This window comes from Salvelinus namaycush, chromosome 2, assembly GCF_016432855.1.
Source record: "Salvelinus namaycush isolate Seneca chromosome 2, SaNama_1.0, whole genome shotgun sequence".
Classification (NCBI taxonomy): Eukaryota; Metazoa; Chordata; class Actinopteri; order Salmoniformes; family Salmonidae; genus Salvelinus; species Salvelinus namaycush.
The window spans coordinates 30068233-30085220 of NC_052308.1; the positions used below are offsets into that span (position 1 = coordinate 30068233).

Consider the following 16988-nt stretch of genomic DNA (forward strand, 5'->3'; position numbering starts at 1 on the left):
TAAATCACTGTTGGCAGAGGTCTGTTTTTCAATTGTTTTCTTTTGTCAGGGAGTGTGTGTGTGTGTGTATATATAGGGGGAAGATGAGGTCCGTCTTTGAATACTGTATACTAATCTCTCCGTTGTACATACATACACACTGAGAAGTTGATTTTAAAATCCATGAAGACCAAGTCTTCCTCATTTATGTGGGCATGTTATGTATCATTTATGGGAGCAGTGGTCTGTGAGTCACAGAGATCAGGTTACCAGTACATAGGTTTACAGCAACTATGTTTCCCATTACAACAACCAATGTTGTGTTTTGTAACTCCTATTGCCTACTTAGGCAGGAATGGTCGATACAAACACCTGGCTCTATGGTTTTTCATGACGACGGACTGTATAGACATTTTTTTTTTTGTGTGCGCACATACACACTAATGGTGGGTTGCTGTTATGAATTATATTTTATTTCCTCACAATACCTCCATGTACGTTTCCCCTCAGGTTATATTCTCTCGGGCCAAGCTTAACCACAGTCTCACCTTATGGTTAGTGTGGTTATCTGTATAGATTACCCTTTTTGATTTGAGTTTCCATTGATATTTGAATAATGTTTTAGATTCATTTGCAACAGTTTAACACTGGTAACTGTTCTTGGATGGGAGACAACGGGAGGGGCTTATTTGTGCTGTCAATCATCCACTGATTAACCAATGGAATATATCCTACTGTACTGTACACTGTCATTGAAAGCGCATACTGAGTCCCTCCAATTTGATGTCTCACATTACTATAGAGCAGTATTTGATTTTGAGTCAATATTCCACTCCATATTCTTAAATTCTACTCCACCTATTTTATGTCCTTGATATGCAAATTGTAAATAGTTTGTATAATGATTTATTTCATGTCAAATCATATCACCAAATGTTTTCAGGAAAACTATGTACTGTTAATTTTTGCTTTTTGTTTTGTTGACCACTATCTCAAAAAGGTACTGCGGACCTAAAGCCTCTTTCCTTGTGTTCTTAATCCTGCCAGTTTGCTGTGAGTTCCTAGAAAAGGCTCTGCAGGGCCCATGTGTGCACTACTAACTCCACAACTGTTCAAGTTCAACACCCCTCACTGTTTTACTGCAGATTATACCAGTGAAAGCAGAGGGTGTTTAATATGTTCAGTAAGCATTTTAATCACAGTTCCTCATTTAGTGATAGGTAAATACCTCTCCCAGATTTCACATTTTCAGAAAGCTAAGTAAGAGTGAGGGTTCACCAGACCCTCTGTAAAGGGTGCTTATTCAGTATGGCTATAGCACATAGACAGGGGTTGAACCGTTGAAGAAAGAAATACTACTGATACTTATCACTGCTGTTCCACAGGAAATACTGTATGTATTTATTTGATTTGTGTTAGTTTATGACCATGTCACACTCACCTGTATCTATTTTTTTTTATATATATAGTTCTTGGGAGATGTCCAAGAGGACACGGCCTGTGTACATGTTCTTCCTGAAGTTTATGGCTGTGAGTGGGAGGCAGGACCTGGGTGTTTGTCTGCATACTGTTAGGCGGATGTGTGGTGAGATTGTCTGTCTTTGGTCAGGGAGTGATCCTATGCAAATGTCATAGGCCATGGTTGGGATGTGTCTATGGCCTTGTTTTGAGCACACACTGTTATTAAGGGGTGGTATGACATGATATGCTGTTGTATTGCACTGTGTTTAATGAAGCACTGAATTATGAACACCCAGACATCTGGACAGAAATCAAGCTTTTAAAACCATGAACCTTTTCAGGACTTGTTTCCAATCATGTATATAGCCTAGAGTAATAATACAACTGTTTTCCTAAGTTTTGTGTTTATTTTACTCACACATACCAGTATGTACATCTAATGCAAAAACTATTTCCATTAGTGCCTTTTGGTGCGTCTTCCAATGCAACCTTTCTACCCCTCATTCAAATCAGAACAAAGTTCTGGTTTAATGTCTATCCCCTGATCCATGTTCACATAAATGTGTGGCCATCCCATCACCCTAAGTTAGTGTTGTATCACATCCTGCTCTTCCAGCTAACCTACAGCCCCAGTTGCTCCACCAAAACACATATATAAAACCAATTACAGGAAACTGCAGAAAAACTATTTATTGCTCATGCATTAAATTACAATTAACATTAGGAAGAAAAATCATTTACATACTTGTACACATCTTAAAACCAGTGAGCAAAAGTCCATTTTGAAAATGTACTGAGAAGCCCAAGAAAGTTCCTTTCATACATGGTTTGCCCTCTGGGAGCGTGAAAAGGAAAGCACAGGTAGTAATAAAAGGCTAAAATGGAATCCTATAAGGTAATAAAAGAAAATGGAATAAAGTCACAGCAAAAAAGAGACTGTCCAAAATGTCAACTGCTTCACCGAATTACCCGCAACACAATCAGGATGAATATCTCAGAAGCACTCAGATACATCAAATCAGAAGACATGCAAAAGTGACTGAATCCATCATGATCAATCCACACACTCACTGCATGTTGTTGAAAACCTTCTAAAAAAAATCTTGAGTAAAACTTCAAGGCAAAATAATCTCATTTAGCGCTAGAAGGATTTTGAGGAACACCGCTAAGCAAACCCTAAAAACACAGACTTGTGTTACTGCCATAAAAATGTCTCCAGTCTTCTGGGTCAGACAATGTGGGTGTCAAATCAAACAAGGACACACTGAGCAAAACCATAACACTCCAATTCACATGACACTTTACAAACTGAAGAGGCAATAAGAAAACATTGTGAAATGTATGCTATGCCAAACAGCAAATCAGAAACAACTCGTGATAACATAAATCAGTGGTTGTGCATCGATATTAGAAATAAAATTAATTACATCTACAGCAGTGCCAACTCGGACATTCCAGACTTCACCTACTGTAACCAAAACAGCAGAGTTGCTGTGGTAGCTTCCAGTACTAATATATATAGTTCCACTGTGACATACATGATCTTTTGATCCATGATTGGCTTGTTGTGCTTAATAGACTCCAGCCCTATAAGGACGATGGGGGGAAAAGGAATGCTGCTCAGTTAAGGGCCAGGGTGGAAAGTTACCGACTCCTCTCTCCAGTGTCTACAGACCAAATGGGAGATAACGGGTAGGGAATGGATCTGTCTGAGAAGTGGATAACTGATCCCCTTCACATAACTAGACATCATTCCTGCACTGTATCGGTCCATCACCTGCACCAATAGAGGGACACTAGGTTGTGTTGGGCCGCTCAGAGTGGACAATGGACATACAGCTCCACTCCATTGGCCACTTCTTGTCCGGCTTCTTGTTTGGTTTTGGCTTGGTTTAAAGTGTCCCTTGGTACTGTATGTGTCTATATTGCTGAATTGAGAAGGTCAATGGGATTCACATTTTTGTGCAGACAGAGATCCTCGTGTTCAAGACGTACATTTGTACAGGAGGGGTTATGTTGACAGATTCCTATCTTTCCCTCTCCCACATCACTCCTATTTCTTCCTCTCCTCCAGGATCCTCCTCTCTATTTATCCTCATCTTTTTGGAGGAGGCTTCCCTTCATCACTCCCTCAAGCAGTTCCTGAAATACAAACACCAGATAAATCACTTTATTTCACCTTGAAAAGTATTTCATTCCTTTAAAACCACAAAACAATTGTAAGATATTGCTTCCCAGGGAGTGAGTTGAAACGTAATGACATTCACATTGTTTTCATTTGATTCATCAAGGTCAGTGCATAGCGCAGGTTTGTGTTTACCCTTGTCTCCGTCTCCATTAGTGAGCACCAGTGCCTGGAGGATGTCTGAGAGAGAGACGATACCCTTCACCACCTCCTGCTCATCAACCACCACCAGCCTGTGCACCTGAGGAGACAAACCATAGGTTACACAAACTAAAGGCTTTAGCAGTTGTTCCACCTTCAAGTAAGGTGATGTTGACTTAGTAATGGCAAGGTTAGATCTCAGCACCGGTGTATATATTACATTATGATTGTGTGTACTACTTGTATTGACCTTGACAAACTCCCAAGAAACTGTTTAAATTGTGGACCTAAACAGTAATAGAATGTGTATACACAGGCGTCTCCGTCTCTCTCACCTCTGCCTCTACCAGTCTGTTGATGATGGACTCCAGTGTGTCGTGTGTGTTGCAGGTGAGCACTCCCTCAAAATACTGAGAGCGGTGCTGCAGGGCTTTGGTCACAGTCACATCCAGGTTGTTGTACGTCTTCTCTGCAGCTAGGTTCTGTGTGGGGGACATTATTACTTCTCAATGCTGCTTGTTTTCAGTACTCTTCGCCTGTCTCTCAAACACCCACAATGAGCTAAAACAACTATATTTTCTGCTGATCAGTGACTATACTGTTTAAATACGGCTCATTGGTAGCACAGCTGTCCAGTACTTACAATGACATCAAATTTGGAGTAAATGTCCACCACTCGTCCTGTGTGTTGAGAGAGAAAGACATGAACACATGAGTACTACATACCATATCAGGGTCAGAAGTCATATTTAACCCTTCATTCAACAAACTGTCCCCCCTTACTCACCATTGTCATCGACGACAGGCAGGGCAGACACTCTCTGCTCCACGAAGATGCCCAGTGCTGTGTAAAGAGGTGTGTCAGAACGCACCACTGCAATCTTATGGAATGTTCCGATGCCCAGTTCCTCTAGAGTCTGGCCTAAGAAAGCAGGTTTCGGCATCTCCGATATCTGGGAATAACACAAGGTTACACTAATGTAAGTGGCTTGGAAAAAAAATCTAATTAAACACAGTATATTACCTCACCACAATCAATAAACATTGGGGTGTGGATTTCATTAACAAGGCCTACAACTCCTAGAACTGCTCGTCTTAACTTCTCTCCTGCCAAGAATGCAACCTTGAGATGTCAAGGAACAGCGGGTGATAAAACGTGGTGAGAGAGATGAACGGGGAAAGCGTGAGAAAGAGGATCACAAAAGAGACTCACAAAGAGCTTGAGGAACTTGAGGATCCTCTTGTGAGTGAGGATGTAGAGGGTGTTCCCTGTCAGAGGGTCGATCACAGGCAGTCTGTGGATCTTATTCTTCAGCAGAGACGACACGGCGTCATACAGGCTGAAACAGGGAAGGAAATTAAAATACCTTTGTGACCGTATCAGGGCTCTTTCAGACAAACATTAGTGCCAGTCAGTAACTGAATTGAGCTCTGGCTACTTGGACCAACTGTCCAGTGACAACCCTCACCAAGGCAGTAGACCTACCTTTCATTGGGGGATATGCTGACTAGGGGCTTGAAGGAGTCTTGAAGGTAGACTTCTATGATGAAGGAGAACAGAATAGGCATTAGTTAGCCTTATGCCAGTAGATGATCAGTCACTTATTATTACAGTTACTAAATGCCCTTACCTCTCCATGTCTCTATCTTGTGCTCCTCCAGCTCATATATCTGCACCTGAAACATTAAAACAGGTGAAAATGCTGACTAACAGAGCAAGGGTAGTGAGAGGCATGAAGGTCAACTGTTCATTAGATATGATGTAAGTGCTGCAAATCACTTGTCGCACCTTTCCAACCTCCAACACCACTGATATGATTAAAATGTGAATTGAGATAGGGAATGCTATAAACAAGCAAGCATAGAAACAGTGGAAGACGAGGGCAGGCTGAAAGCTAGGCCTTACCAAAGGAGACTTGTAGTAGCGATGGAGGATGTTGATGAAGTCTGTGATGGTCAGCATGCCTGCAGTGAGAGACCAGCAGGAGAACAGAGTCAACTCCACTCATTGTGCATTATTAAAAATAACAATAAACACCCAAAAGCCCAGGCAACAGGTGACAATGGACTGTCTTTCTTACCTACAAAACACTGCTTCTTACAGTCCCAGAGTGGTGCTGCTCTCACCCCATTGGACACCAGAGCGAAAAATGCCTTCTTTACCTACGGAGCGATCAACCAAGTTATACACAAACACAAAGCAGCGTCTTGGGTCTAGATTCATTTGACAGGAAAGAGTTAAAATCAGGATGTGGTCTTGCCTGCAGTGAAGTATCGAACACCACCAACTTGGAGCTGGTAGGGACCAAGTCATAGCACCGATGAGACTTCATAAACCGGGTGTAGACATTATAATCCGAGTCTGAGGAGAATGAGGACAAGAGGGAAACGGGTTCAATTTACTGTGCATTCATTATATGCATTTCAATTGTCATATTTTTTTTTTTGAGCTGCCTCAATAGATTCCAAAATTTGTCACAATGTAACACTTTGAGGATTCCTTCCTACACAGGCAACATAATACTTTCTACAAACTCAAGTATATAAAAAAAAAATACATAAATAAGAGCAATCCACTCAAAACCAATGATTTACATTCCTGAATAACTAATATATAAGAACAACATTTTTGGTGAACATAGGTTTCATTTTGTCGTTATAATAAAATTGGGGGCAATGTGATCGTTGTGGAAATGCTCTCTCTCTCTGGTCAAGCTGTAGAGCTAACATAGCTACACACATGAAAATTTTTTTGGATCCCCTGGTTTAGATCACGTGTCCCTCGTGAGTGGGTGTTGCCTTGGCAGCGACACTTTCTCACAAACACACAGTACAAGGAGGACTAGTCTGGGTACCAGTCTTTTTTAGCTAACATTCCACTCCTGTCATTTGCCAGAGAGGCTGCCTTTCAGCAATTTCAACGTTCAATATGCAGCCGGATTTACGGCGCAGTTGCTGATTGGTAGTTGGAAACAATATTTTCCATAACAACGTTACGGAACATGGGGTGCGCACAAATTTGGCGCAATATAGAATTTGAATTTTAAGAACAATAAACGATACTGTAACGACCTGCTGCAGTCATTCTCGTCAGAAGGCAGTGTCAATGGAAGATCATGTCGTTCAAAGTGGCTAGAAAGGCCTAATTATGAGAGAAAAGAAAAGTAAAACTGGCACCTGTCGTCATTCCTCGCACATAAAGCTGATCATCAGGATTTGCTTAGATTTGTTTAAATGTTGTGCTAATTTCAGTTATATTATTTGTCCCTCCTCTCTTAAGTGATGGAGTCCAGACAGGCTACTTGAGGAAACTTTCTGAAGGGACATTAGAGAACTAGCGAATTCACACACACCCTAAAAAGGGCTCAAAGCTACCAGCACATCTCAAACACACATACACTTTCAACTTCCATAAAACGTGTTCTAAACCTAGGCTCACCTCAAATCTTGGCTGTAGTCCATCAGAAAGTAGCCCGATGCTACATTATAGCATAATGCTATAACAGCCAATGTTTCATTAAATAGGCCGTGGCACTATACTTTATTGCACATTTAATTAAACTGACGCATTTGGCGATGTTCAACTTCAACTCATTGGCACGTGCGTCAGACAAAATAATTTTTGGGTCCCTAGCTTGCATAGCACAGGTGGTAGTTCATGACAAGTCTCTGATTTTCTTGAAGGTCTATGTCCCTAGAGTTGGAAAATGCAGTGCAGCAATGGTAACTGTGTGTATTGCTCTCATCCCTCCATCCCAGAAATGATTTCCCCATACGAGATTCTACCCTATGACAAATAATGTCAGTACACTTATATCCTTTAATCACATAGCTTTGGAAAGCTTTAATTTACAGCTGTCAGTCACAGAACCTTGACCTCTAGGGTACATATCATAATTGCCTGTATAGATTTTTTTTTTTAAAGAAAACCCTGATACATTTTAATCTTTGTTTGACACATGGTTCTTCTGAAAGGTCACAAAATTACCTACATACAGTGCCTTCGTAAAGTATTTAAGACCCCTTGACTTTTTCCACATTGTTACGTTACAGCCTTAATCTAAATTTGATAACGTCCCCCCCCCCCCCCCCCCCCATCCATCCATCAATACTCCATAATGACAAAGCCAAAACAGGTTTATAATTTTTTTAAACATTTATTTTAAAAATATATATAATAATATCACCTTTACATAAGTAATCAGACCCTTTACTCAGTACTTTGTTGAAGCACCTTTGGCATGATTCTTGGGTATGATGCTACAAGTTTAGCTACCCAGACTAACTATTTAGCAGTTTTAAGGCTTGGGGGGTGGGGGGGGGGGGTTCCAGACTTGGTGCATCGGTACCGTTTGCTGTGCGGTAGCAGAGAGAACAGTCCAAGACTTGGGTCTTGAGTCTGACTATTTTTAGAGCCTTCCTAACACCGCCCCGTATAGAGGTCCTGGATGGCAGGGAGCTTGGCCCCTGTGATATACTGGGCAATACACACTACCCTCTGTAGTGCCTTGCGGTCAGATGCCAAGCAGTTGCCATACAAAGCGATGAGAAGCCAATCAAGATGCTCTCAATGGTGCAGCTGTAGAAATTTGAGGATCTGAGGGCCCATGCCAAATCTTATCTGTGTGAACCATGATACCTTAGGGATGTGGACACAGAGGAACTTGAAGCTCTCGACCTACTCCACTACAGCCCTGTTGATGTGGGTGTGCTCGACCCTTCGTTTCCTGTAGTCCACGATCAGCTCCTGTCTTGCTGATGTTGATGGAGGTTGCCCTGGCACATTACATTTTTCATTTAGTAGACTAATCCAGAGCGAGTTACAGTAGTGCATACATTTTTCATAGTTTAACAGAAAGTTCATGACCCTTTGCAACCCTAACACATGTTCATGTCATCGTTACCAATCAACTGCATTAAATTTAATAACGACTGACTACGACCACCGATTTCTGTATGCTAGCTATGCTAACCAGCTTATACGAACGGGAGTTAGCATTTAGCAGTTACTTCTAAACCTGAAAAGGGACAACTTCTACATGTTCAGCAGTGAAAATAGCCAAATCGGACTTAAGTAACCACATTGTGGGCCTGTTACAATACATAAATCATGATGGATTTTACAAATATCCACTTTGTTGAATGTGTGCCAATTTGGTCAATGGAACATTCCATTGACTACTTTGCTGAAACTATACGTGAGCAAGAACATGTTGTATACTGACATTGGGATTTTACACTATGATAAACAATTGTAAAAAATAAAAGAATAAATACAAAAATGGGCGGGAGGAACAAAACAGTGATAACACAGAAAGCTACCATTGCTGCACTGCTCTCAGACATTTTCCAACTCTCGGGACATAGACCTTAAAAAACAAAAAAAACAACAGACATCGTTAATTTGGGGGGGCTGGCTCATGGACTATAGCGGTCGCCTAAATTCACTGGAGTAGGCTAGGTCTAATATATAGTGCCTTCAGAAAGTATTCATAACCCTTGACTTATGCCACATTGTTGTGTTAGACAGAAAGAAAAAAAAAATGACTAAATACTTCTCACCCCAATCTACACACAATACCCCATAATGACAAAGTGAAAACATGTGTAGACATTTTTACAAATGTATTGAAAATGAAATACAGAAATATGTAATTTACATTAAGAAAATTTAAAAAATCCACCTGTGGCCAATTTAATTGTTTGGAACATCATTCAGAAATAAACACTGTCTATTTAAGGTCCCACAGTTGACAGTGCATGTCAACATACAGGGGCTCCCGAGTGGCACCGCTATCTAAGGCACTGCATCTCAGTGCTAGAGGTGTCACTACAGACCCTCAACAGTCTCTACAGCACTTCACCAATCTGGGCTTTATGGGAAAGTCGCCAGACGGAAGCCACTCCTGAAAAAAAGGCACGACAGCACGCCTGGAGTTTGCATAAAAGGCACATGGATGACTGAGCATAAGGCAAAATATTCCGTGGTCTGATGACAAATGTAACTCTTTAGCCTGAATGCAAAGCGCTATGTCTGGGAAAAAAATAGTCACAGCTCATCACCCATCTAACACCATCCCTACCGTGAAGCATGGTGGTGGAAGCATAATGCTATGGGGATGCTTTTCAGAGGCAGGGACTGGGAGACTGGTAAGGATAGAGGGAACAATGAATGGAGCCAAAATGTGACAGACCGTCTCAAATCGGTCTTATGTAGGAAAATTTGAAATTGTGTTTTTTTACATTGGATAACAGTAGAGACTCAGAGCTACAAAATGGTACAGCATACACTACAGTTGAGGAACAATTGGAAGGTAATTCTGATTTTAACTGATAAACTTGTAAACTCAATTTTGAGAATTTCCTTTTAATATTTTGGTACTACTATTGGAGAGACGTTCTTTGTCCTACACCCATTCAGCAACGTTCACACCCCCTTAAGGTTTAGCCCCACCCATCTCTTTAAGGGGGAATAGAGATACTAAGGGCAGGCATTTATTTCAAGTACAGAGGAAAGGACAGCAGGAAGGAACAGAAGAGGCTATATTTACAAGATTAATGGTGGAACACTGCCAGTTGAATAAGTCCTTAAATGTGATAGAAAAGCATCCAACAGGAAAGTGTGATTACTGCCAGGAAACCGAGACTGTGGAGCATGTATTGCTACAGTGTGGGCAGTATCAGAGGGAAAGAGAGAGGCTGAGATCTAGTATGAGGGAGAAGGGGATACAGGAAATTAGTTTAAAAATAGTATATTGTGTAGAATGTCATTAGATATAGTCTATATAGTTTCTTCCTGTCTCTGGCCCACACTCCAGCTGGCGGTAATGCACCATAACATTGCATGCCAACCGCCGATAAAGCCCACTGAAGAAGAATCTCTTTAAGGGTTGATCCAAGCATTCTGTACTAAAAAGCAGCAGTCAAGCACCCAAGCTAACTTTCTAGCTACTTCCAGAAACAAATCAGAGAACAGTTCACTGAACATTACTCGCCCTAGCAGAGCTGGTTAGGCTGTTATGTTATCCAGACCTTGGTGACTGCAACTGTGCTAACAGATTGTCCGTTTGTAAATTCAGAGCGCACACTGGACGCTCTGGCCGAGGAGTAGGGTTGATCCGAGCGTTCTGACCTCACAACGGCAGTCAAGCACCCAAGATAACTGGCTAACATTGGCTAGTTTGCTAGCTACTTCCAGACAAATGAGAGAACACCCCACTGACCAGTTTTCATGTTATCCAGAGTGTTGGTGACTAACTGCTGCTGGCAACAATGTAATTACGCTTTGTCAAAATTAGAAACGTGTAATATCTGAAAATGTAGCTAGCTAGACTATCATTCATGGATGGACTCGTCTCCTGTCGGATGCCAATGAACTATAATCCCAACTCATGACGTTACTACCTTGCAGGCAGCTAAACAACCAGGTTCAATGTTAGATAGCTAACATTAGGCTATAGCTAGCTAAGCAAACGGGTCTGAGATACGAATAATAAGATCCTAAACGTAACGTTAGCTAGCGAACAGTACACTAACTTGATATGAAACCACTGTCAAAATTAGAAATGTGTAATATCTGAAAATGTAGCTAGCTAGACTATCTTACCAATATACATCATTCATGGATGGACGCGTCTCCTGTCGGATGCCATGGTTTCCCTTAGTTTGAAGATGTAATGCACAGACAGGTGTTTTCTCCACCCCCTTAGCTATCATACTCAAATTCCACTGATTTCAAAACTGGGTCCTCCAGAAAGTGGAGAGCAACACTTATGCAGTTTTACTACACAAAAAAATAATTAAAAGCTGCGTTAGATGGGATTACCTACAAATACTGACCAGCTAAAATAGACAGAAGCGTGGTATATGGCACGCTTCTAGGCTCGTAATTTAACAATTGTATTTGTATATACAGATGGCATACGTTTGTTATTAAATTTGTTATTAAGGCACATGAAAGTTCACAACGTAGGTACATGACGTAATGACGCCACGTAAAATTTTGCACTACACGTGCCACACAGCATTCCAAACCTAGCCCAATGTCTGCTGTGTGGATCGAGCAGTCAACAAGTCGAGCAGTCATTTGAAAGAGTAAGAACATTTCAGGTAGACAACTCAATAGGCGAAATCGATTAATAATGCCAAGATTATGGAATTCATTGCCCTTGACAATTAACAGTTCTCTGTCGTGGGTGATGTTGGCTTTCACCGACTGGTCGAGCATTGGTACACACTACCAAGTGTGCTATTTTTCAGATGTTGCCCTACCGGAGTTACACAGTAATAGCGTCACTGCTATTAGCTTCACGACATACATATTATGGAACACCGTTTGGGTCTTTGTTTCAAAAAAGATACAGTAGCACTGTCAAAGCTGTACAGAAAAAGTCTGCAAATAAGCAAACACCGGCCACGAACGATGTGTTTACAATACCGCGTTGGTAATAAAGCATAATTTGTTCGACCGCAACTTCTGGGGTACCTAGCTAGCACCAATACAACCAGCCTGAAAACAATGACCAGTAGAAACTGCAGTCATTTTCATTATTCTTAGCAATGATTTAGGAATCCTTGTGAGTAAGTACTAGCTAGGTTGCCACTTGTTGTTCGCCTATTGAAATTGAACTTCAGTTCATGAAAATAAATAGCTAGCCAGCTACTTAACCCTGTTGCCCAAAGCTAGCTAGCGTCATCTTGCTAGTGAGGCTTGACCGGACCCTGTTATGTGTTGTGAAGCTAGCCACAATAAGGATTAGGCACAAGTGGAATTTGCGGTTTGCCTTTAAAATAAAAGCATGTCATTGACAGTGAATGAAGGAATACAAATAGAATAATGCCATACTTTTATTTTGAAGGCTAACCGCAAAGTCCACTATAGTGGCTAATCCTTATTGTGGCTAGCTTCACATAAATGGGTCCGACCACCATTAATCAAATAAGAACAGTCTTATAAATTAGGGTTATTTTAGATGACACCTAGCTATATAGTAAACTAGCTAACTATAGCTACTGAAACAGATTGTTGTTTTGCTATGTTTTTGGGGAAGAATATTGTCTGCATCCATGAGCTAGCCACCTCTTTTTTATGACCAGCACTGTAGGTGCGCGATACAACTTTACCAGCATCATATCATACGTATCGATGAATCGTTGCGACATATGAAATACAAGTGATAGTGTAATCAATGTGTAATAACTACATTAAAAAAATTATGAACGCGTTAAATTATTATGTGACGTGCAGTCATATTCAGGTCCTGATTGGTCAAATAGTGTTATTTGACATATATCTTTTTTGACACGCAACGGTGTTCCATAGAAATCCTGGTTGAGAATGAAACGACTGAACAAATTAATGAAACAGTACAGCAAGTAAATGAAATAAATAGGTTTTGATTATGTTTCACTGGTAATGGGGACATATGTAAATGCCAACAAAGTAACTTTTTGGTGTGTGTGTGTGTGTGTGTGTGTGTGTGTGTGTGTGTGTGTGTGTGTGTGTGTGTGTGTGTGTGTGTGTGTGTGTGTGTGTGTGTGTGTAACCTTTAACTAGGCAAATCAGTTAAGAACAAATTCTTACTTACAATGACGGCCTACACCGGACAACGCTGGGCCAATTGTGCGCCGCCCTATAGGACTCCCAATGACGGCCTGATGTGATACAGACTGGAATCAAACCAGGGACTGTAGTGACGCCTCTTGCACTGAGATGCAGTGCCTTAGACCGCTGCGTCCATGGGTGTGTGTTAATTATTTAACTGTACTAGAATGCTTAAAAAGGCCGCAAAATGTTTATATATCGGTATTGTTTTTTTAGGCAAGGAAAATATCGGATATCGGTGTCGGACAAAAATGCCATATCGGTGCATCACTAGTTAGAATGTTTCCAATCAAATGTATGAATTAAGTTAAAACGTTTTCCAATTAGACTAATTTGCATAAACATTGATTGGATGATAGCTGCGAGGGGTTTTGAAATCAGGATCAAATCCTCTGACCTCATCGAGATTATTAATGTTAATTTTTGAAAACTGCCGAAAAGGCAGTATCTTTGGCAAATGACAAGAGTGGAATGTAATAGCTGAACAGAGAAGGCAACCAGGCTAGAAGACAAGTAGTCTTGAAAACATGACAATAGACATAGTTCCTCTATGCCAAAAGAGTCCATCATTGAAACCAGACCATAGCCACTGTGTTGCCTAGGGTAGAGTTTAAGACTAGAGGACGAGCTGGGAGGAGGAAAAACACATTGCGCGATGGTACTTGAAGGAATAAATGAGCTGAATCATTTGCTCCACTGTTTAGTTGTCAGCAAATATATACTTTGTAATGCTGATCGACGGATAGATATGCCCATACCATCTTTTAACCGATTTGGCGATCTGGAGTATGTGCAGGTAATTGTTTTAAAGGCGTTATGAAATGTGATAGGGGATAACAAACAATCTCCATTGACGGGAACTTTATGACATTGCATGTCACATTTCATTTCTAGGGTGGATTATCCAGTTAACAATTTCTCACCATGCATAGGATTAAGATTGCTCCATCATGCATACCCTAGCTATTTATCCTAAAGGATAGCTACAGACAGCAATGAAAGGATAAATAGCTAGGCTATGCATTAAAAGTAAAATATGGTTCTTTACCTTCTAGAAGTGGCTCCTTTTTACAATCCACATCATCAACAGAAAGTGGAATCTGAAAGAGGGTCAGAGTATAGGTTCATTGATTCATTTTAACTACACTTAACAAAAATATAAATGCAAGATGTAAAGTGCCAGTCCCATGTTTCATAAGCTGAAATAAAAGATCCCAGAAATATTCCATATGCACAAAAAGCTTATTTCTCTAATTTTGTGCACAAATGTATTTACAACTCTGTTAGTGAGCCAAAATAATCCATCCACCTGACAGGTGTGGCATATCAAGAAACTGATTAAACAGCATCATTACACAGGTGCACCTTGTGTTGGGGGACAATAAAAGGCCACTCAAATGTAATTTTGTCACAACACAATGCCACAGATGTCTCAAGTTGAGGGAGCGTGCGGCATTTGACTGCAGGAATGTCTACCAGAGCAGTTGCCAAAGAATTTAATGTTCATTTCTCTACCATTGGCTGTCTCCAACGTTGTTTTAGAGAATTTAGCAGTACGTCCAAACAGCCTCACAACCGTATAGACCATGTTTAACCACGCCAGCTCAGGACCTTCACATTCGGCTTCTTCACCTACGGGACCATCTGAGACCAGCCACCCGGACAGTGGTTTGCTGATGTCAATGTTGTGAACAGAGTCCCCCATGGTGGCGGTGGGGTTATGGTATGTCCATGCATAAGCTACGGACAATGAATACAATAGCATTTTATCTATGACAATTTGAATGCATAGATATACCATCATGAGATCCTGAGGCCCATTGTCGTGCCACTCATCCACCACAATCATCACAATTCCAGGAAGCTGAAAACGACCCAGTTCTTCCATGGGTCTGCATACTCACCAGACATGTCACCCATTGAGCATGTTTGGGATGCTATGGATTGACATGTACGACAGCGTGTTCCATTTCCCGCCAATATCCAGGAACTTAGCACAGCCATTGAAGATGACTGGGACAACTTTACACAAGCCACAATCAACAGCCTGAGGCAAATGGTGGTCACACCAGATACTGACTTGTTTTCTGATCCACGCCCCTACCTTTTTGTGGGCATCTCTGAACAGATGCATATCTGTATTCCCAGTCATGTTTAATCCATAGATCAGGGGCAAATGAATTTACTTCAATTGACTGATTTCCTTTTGAACTATATCTCCGTAAAATCTTTGCAATTGTTGCAGGTTGCATTTATATTTTTGTTAAGTGTAATTGCTGCGAAATGCCAAGGAAATGAAATCACTTATGTTTCCGCTACAAGAACCCAGTGCTTTTTATATTACCACCAATGTGTTAGTCTTGGCTAATCATCGCCAGCCTTATATCAGGAATATGAACTAGCTTACATACTGCTGTCTGAAAGTGGTTCAATCATGTTGGTTTGCTATTCCTAACCCAATATGTAACAAACACGTGGGAGTCATTGCCTAACTGTCCTTGTCGCATTTAGATATAAGAACCTTTGGACAGAAAGGTAACGCGTTAACAAACAACAGGCTTAGCTGGATCACACTAAATGAGAACTTGTTCTCGACTAGCCTAACGTTACCTGGTTAAATAAAGGTGAAATAAAATTTAAAAAACACTAGTTAGGATAACGTTACTAGACAGTTCAGTTCCTGCTGTCAATGTAGCGTTAACTAACACAACAGTTACCCAACGTTAGTTCACCTAGCGAAGTTGAATAAGATAAAACTTCTGAACGCTGACATAACTAGTATGGCTTGACAATGTCAATAGCCAACGATGGCCACCAATTTGGTATGTTAAGTATCCATGATGTAAACTAGTTGGCGCTAAGAAGTGAACGTTACTGACTGAAATGTGACAACAACAAGGATACAACAAATTAACGTTAGCTAGCCACTACTAATGAGCTTGGTACGCTGACTAGTTACGAAACACAACCACAGATAACGAAGTTGATCTTGCTAGCTGTAGCTAACTAATATGTGTCAGCTTGAACGTTGCTCGCGGTGTAAACTACTTACACACTCCATTTTCCATTCACTGTCTCGTCCTTGCTTGGCCCTGTAAGGTAGCGAAGAAAACCACCAAACGTTCTTCTCACGCCGGACTTCTTCCCGAGGTATCTGTTTATTAAACTTAGCTGGACTGATAGCTTGAAATAAACGAGGAGAAAGATGCCTTGGAATGACTGGAACTCCCCCGGAAGCGCGAGAGATTGCGATTGCCCCCTCTAACAGTACTTCCTTCTGATTGCGCATGACCGTGAAGAAAGGGTGAGACGGGGTAAAAGGGGTAGCCTGGGTACCATTCTATTTAGCTAACATTCCATTCCTTGCCACTCCTTGTCATTGCCAATGAGACTGGCCTTTTGGCAATCTTCAAATTTGAACATTCTATCATTAATGAGCTCGAGGAGAGCAGTGGTTTTGATCCTGATTCGATAACCCTCCCTGCTTTCATCCAATCACAATGTTTATGGAAATAAGAATAAGAAAACGTTCTAACTTAATTCATACATTTGATTTGAAACATTCTAACATTGGGAATTCTAACGGAATACATTTCATTGTAACATATTGGGCGCGGG

At 41.0% G+C, this 16988-nt stretch overlaps 1 protein-coding gene across 1 annotated transcript; it reads right to left on the reverse strand.

Annotated features, from left to right (window-relative positions):
• Nucleotides 1-2112: 2112 nt before the first annotated feature.
• Nucleotides 2113-16638, reverse strand: LOC120061295 (5'-AMP-activated protein kinase subunit gamma-1-like). The gene is made up of 13 exons (XM_039011008.1): nucleotides 16423-16638; nucleotides 14419-14470; nucleotides 6028-6128; nucleotides 5848-5929; nucleotides 5673-5731; nucleotides 5398-5443; nucleotides 5253-5307; nucleotides 4980-5106; nucleotides 4554-4719; nucleotides 4410-4447; nucleotides 4102-4248; nucleotides 3761-3866; nucleotides 2113-3582 (listed from the first exon to the last, which is right to left on the reverse strand). The coding sequence occupies exons 1-13, from the start codon at nucleotides 16429-16431 to the stop codon at nucleotides 3572-3574; spliced, it is 999 nt and encodes a 332-aa protein (XP_038866936.1). The 5' UTR covers nucleotides 16432-16638; the 3' UTR covers nucleotides 2113-3571.
• Nucleotides 16639-16988: the final 350 nt, after the last annotated feature.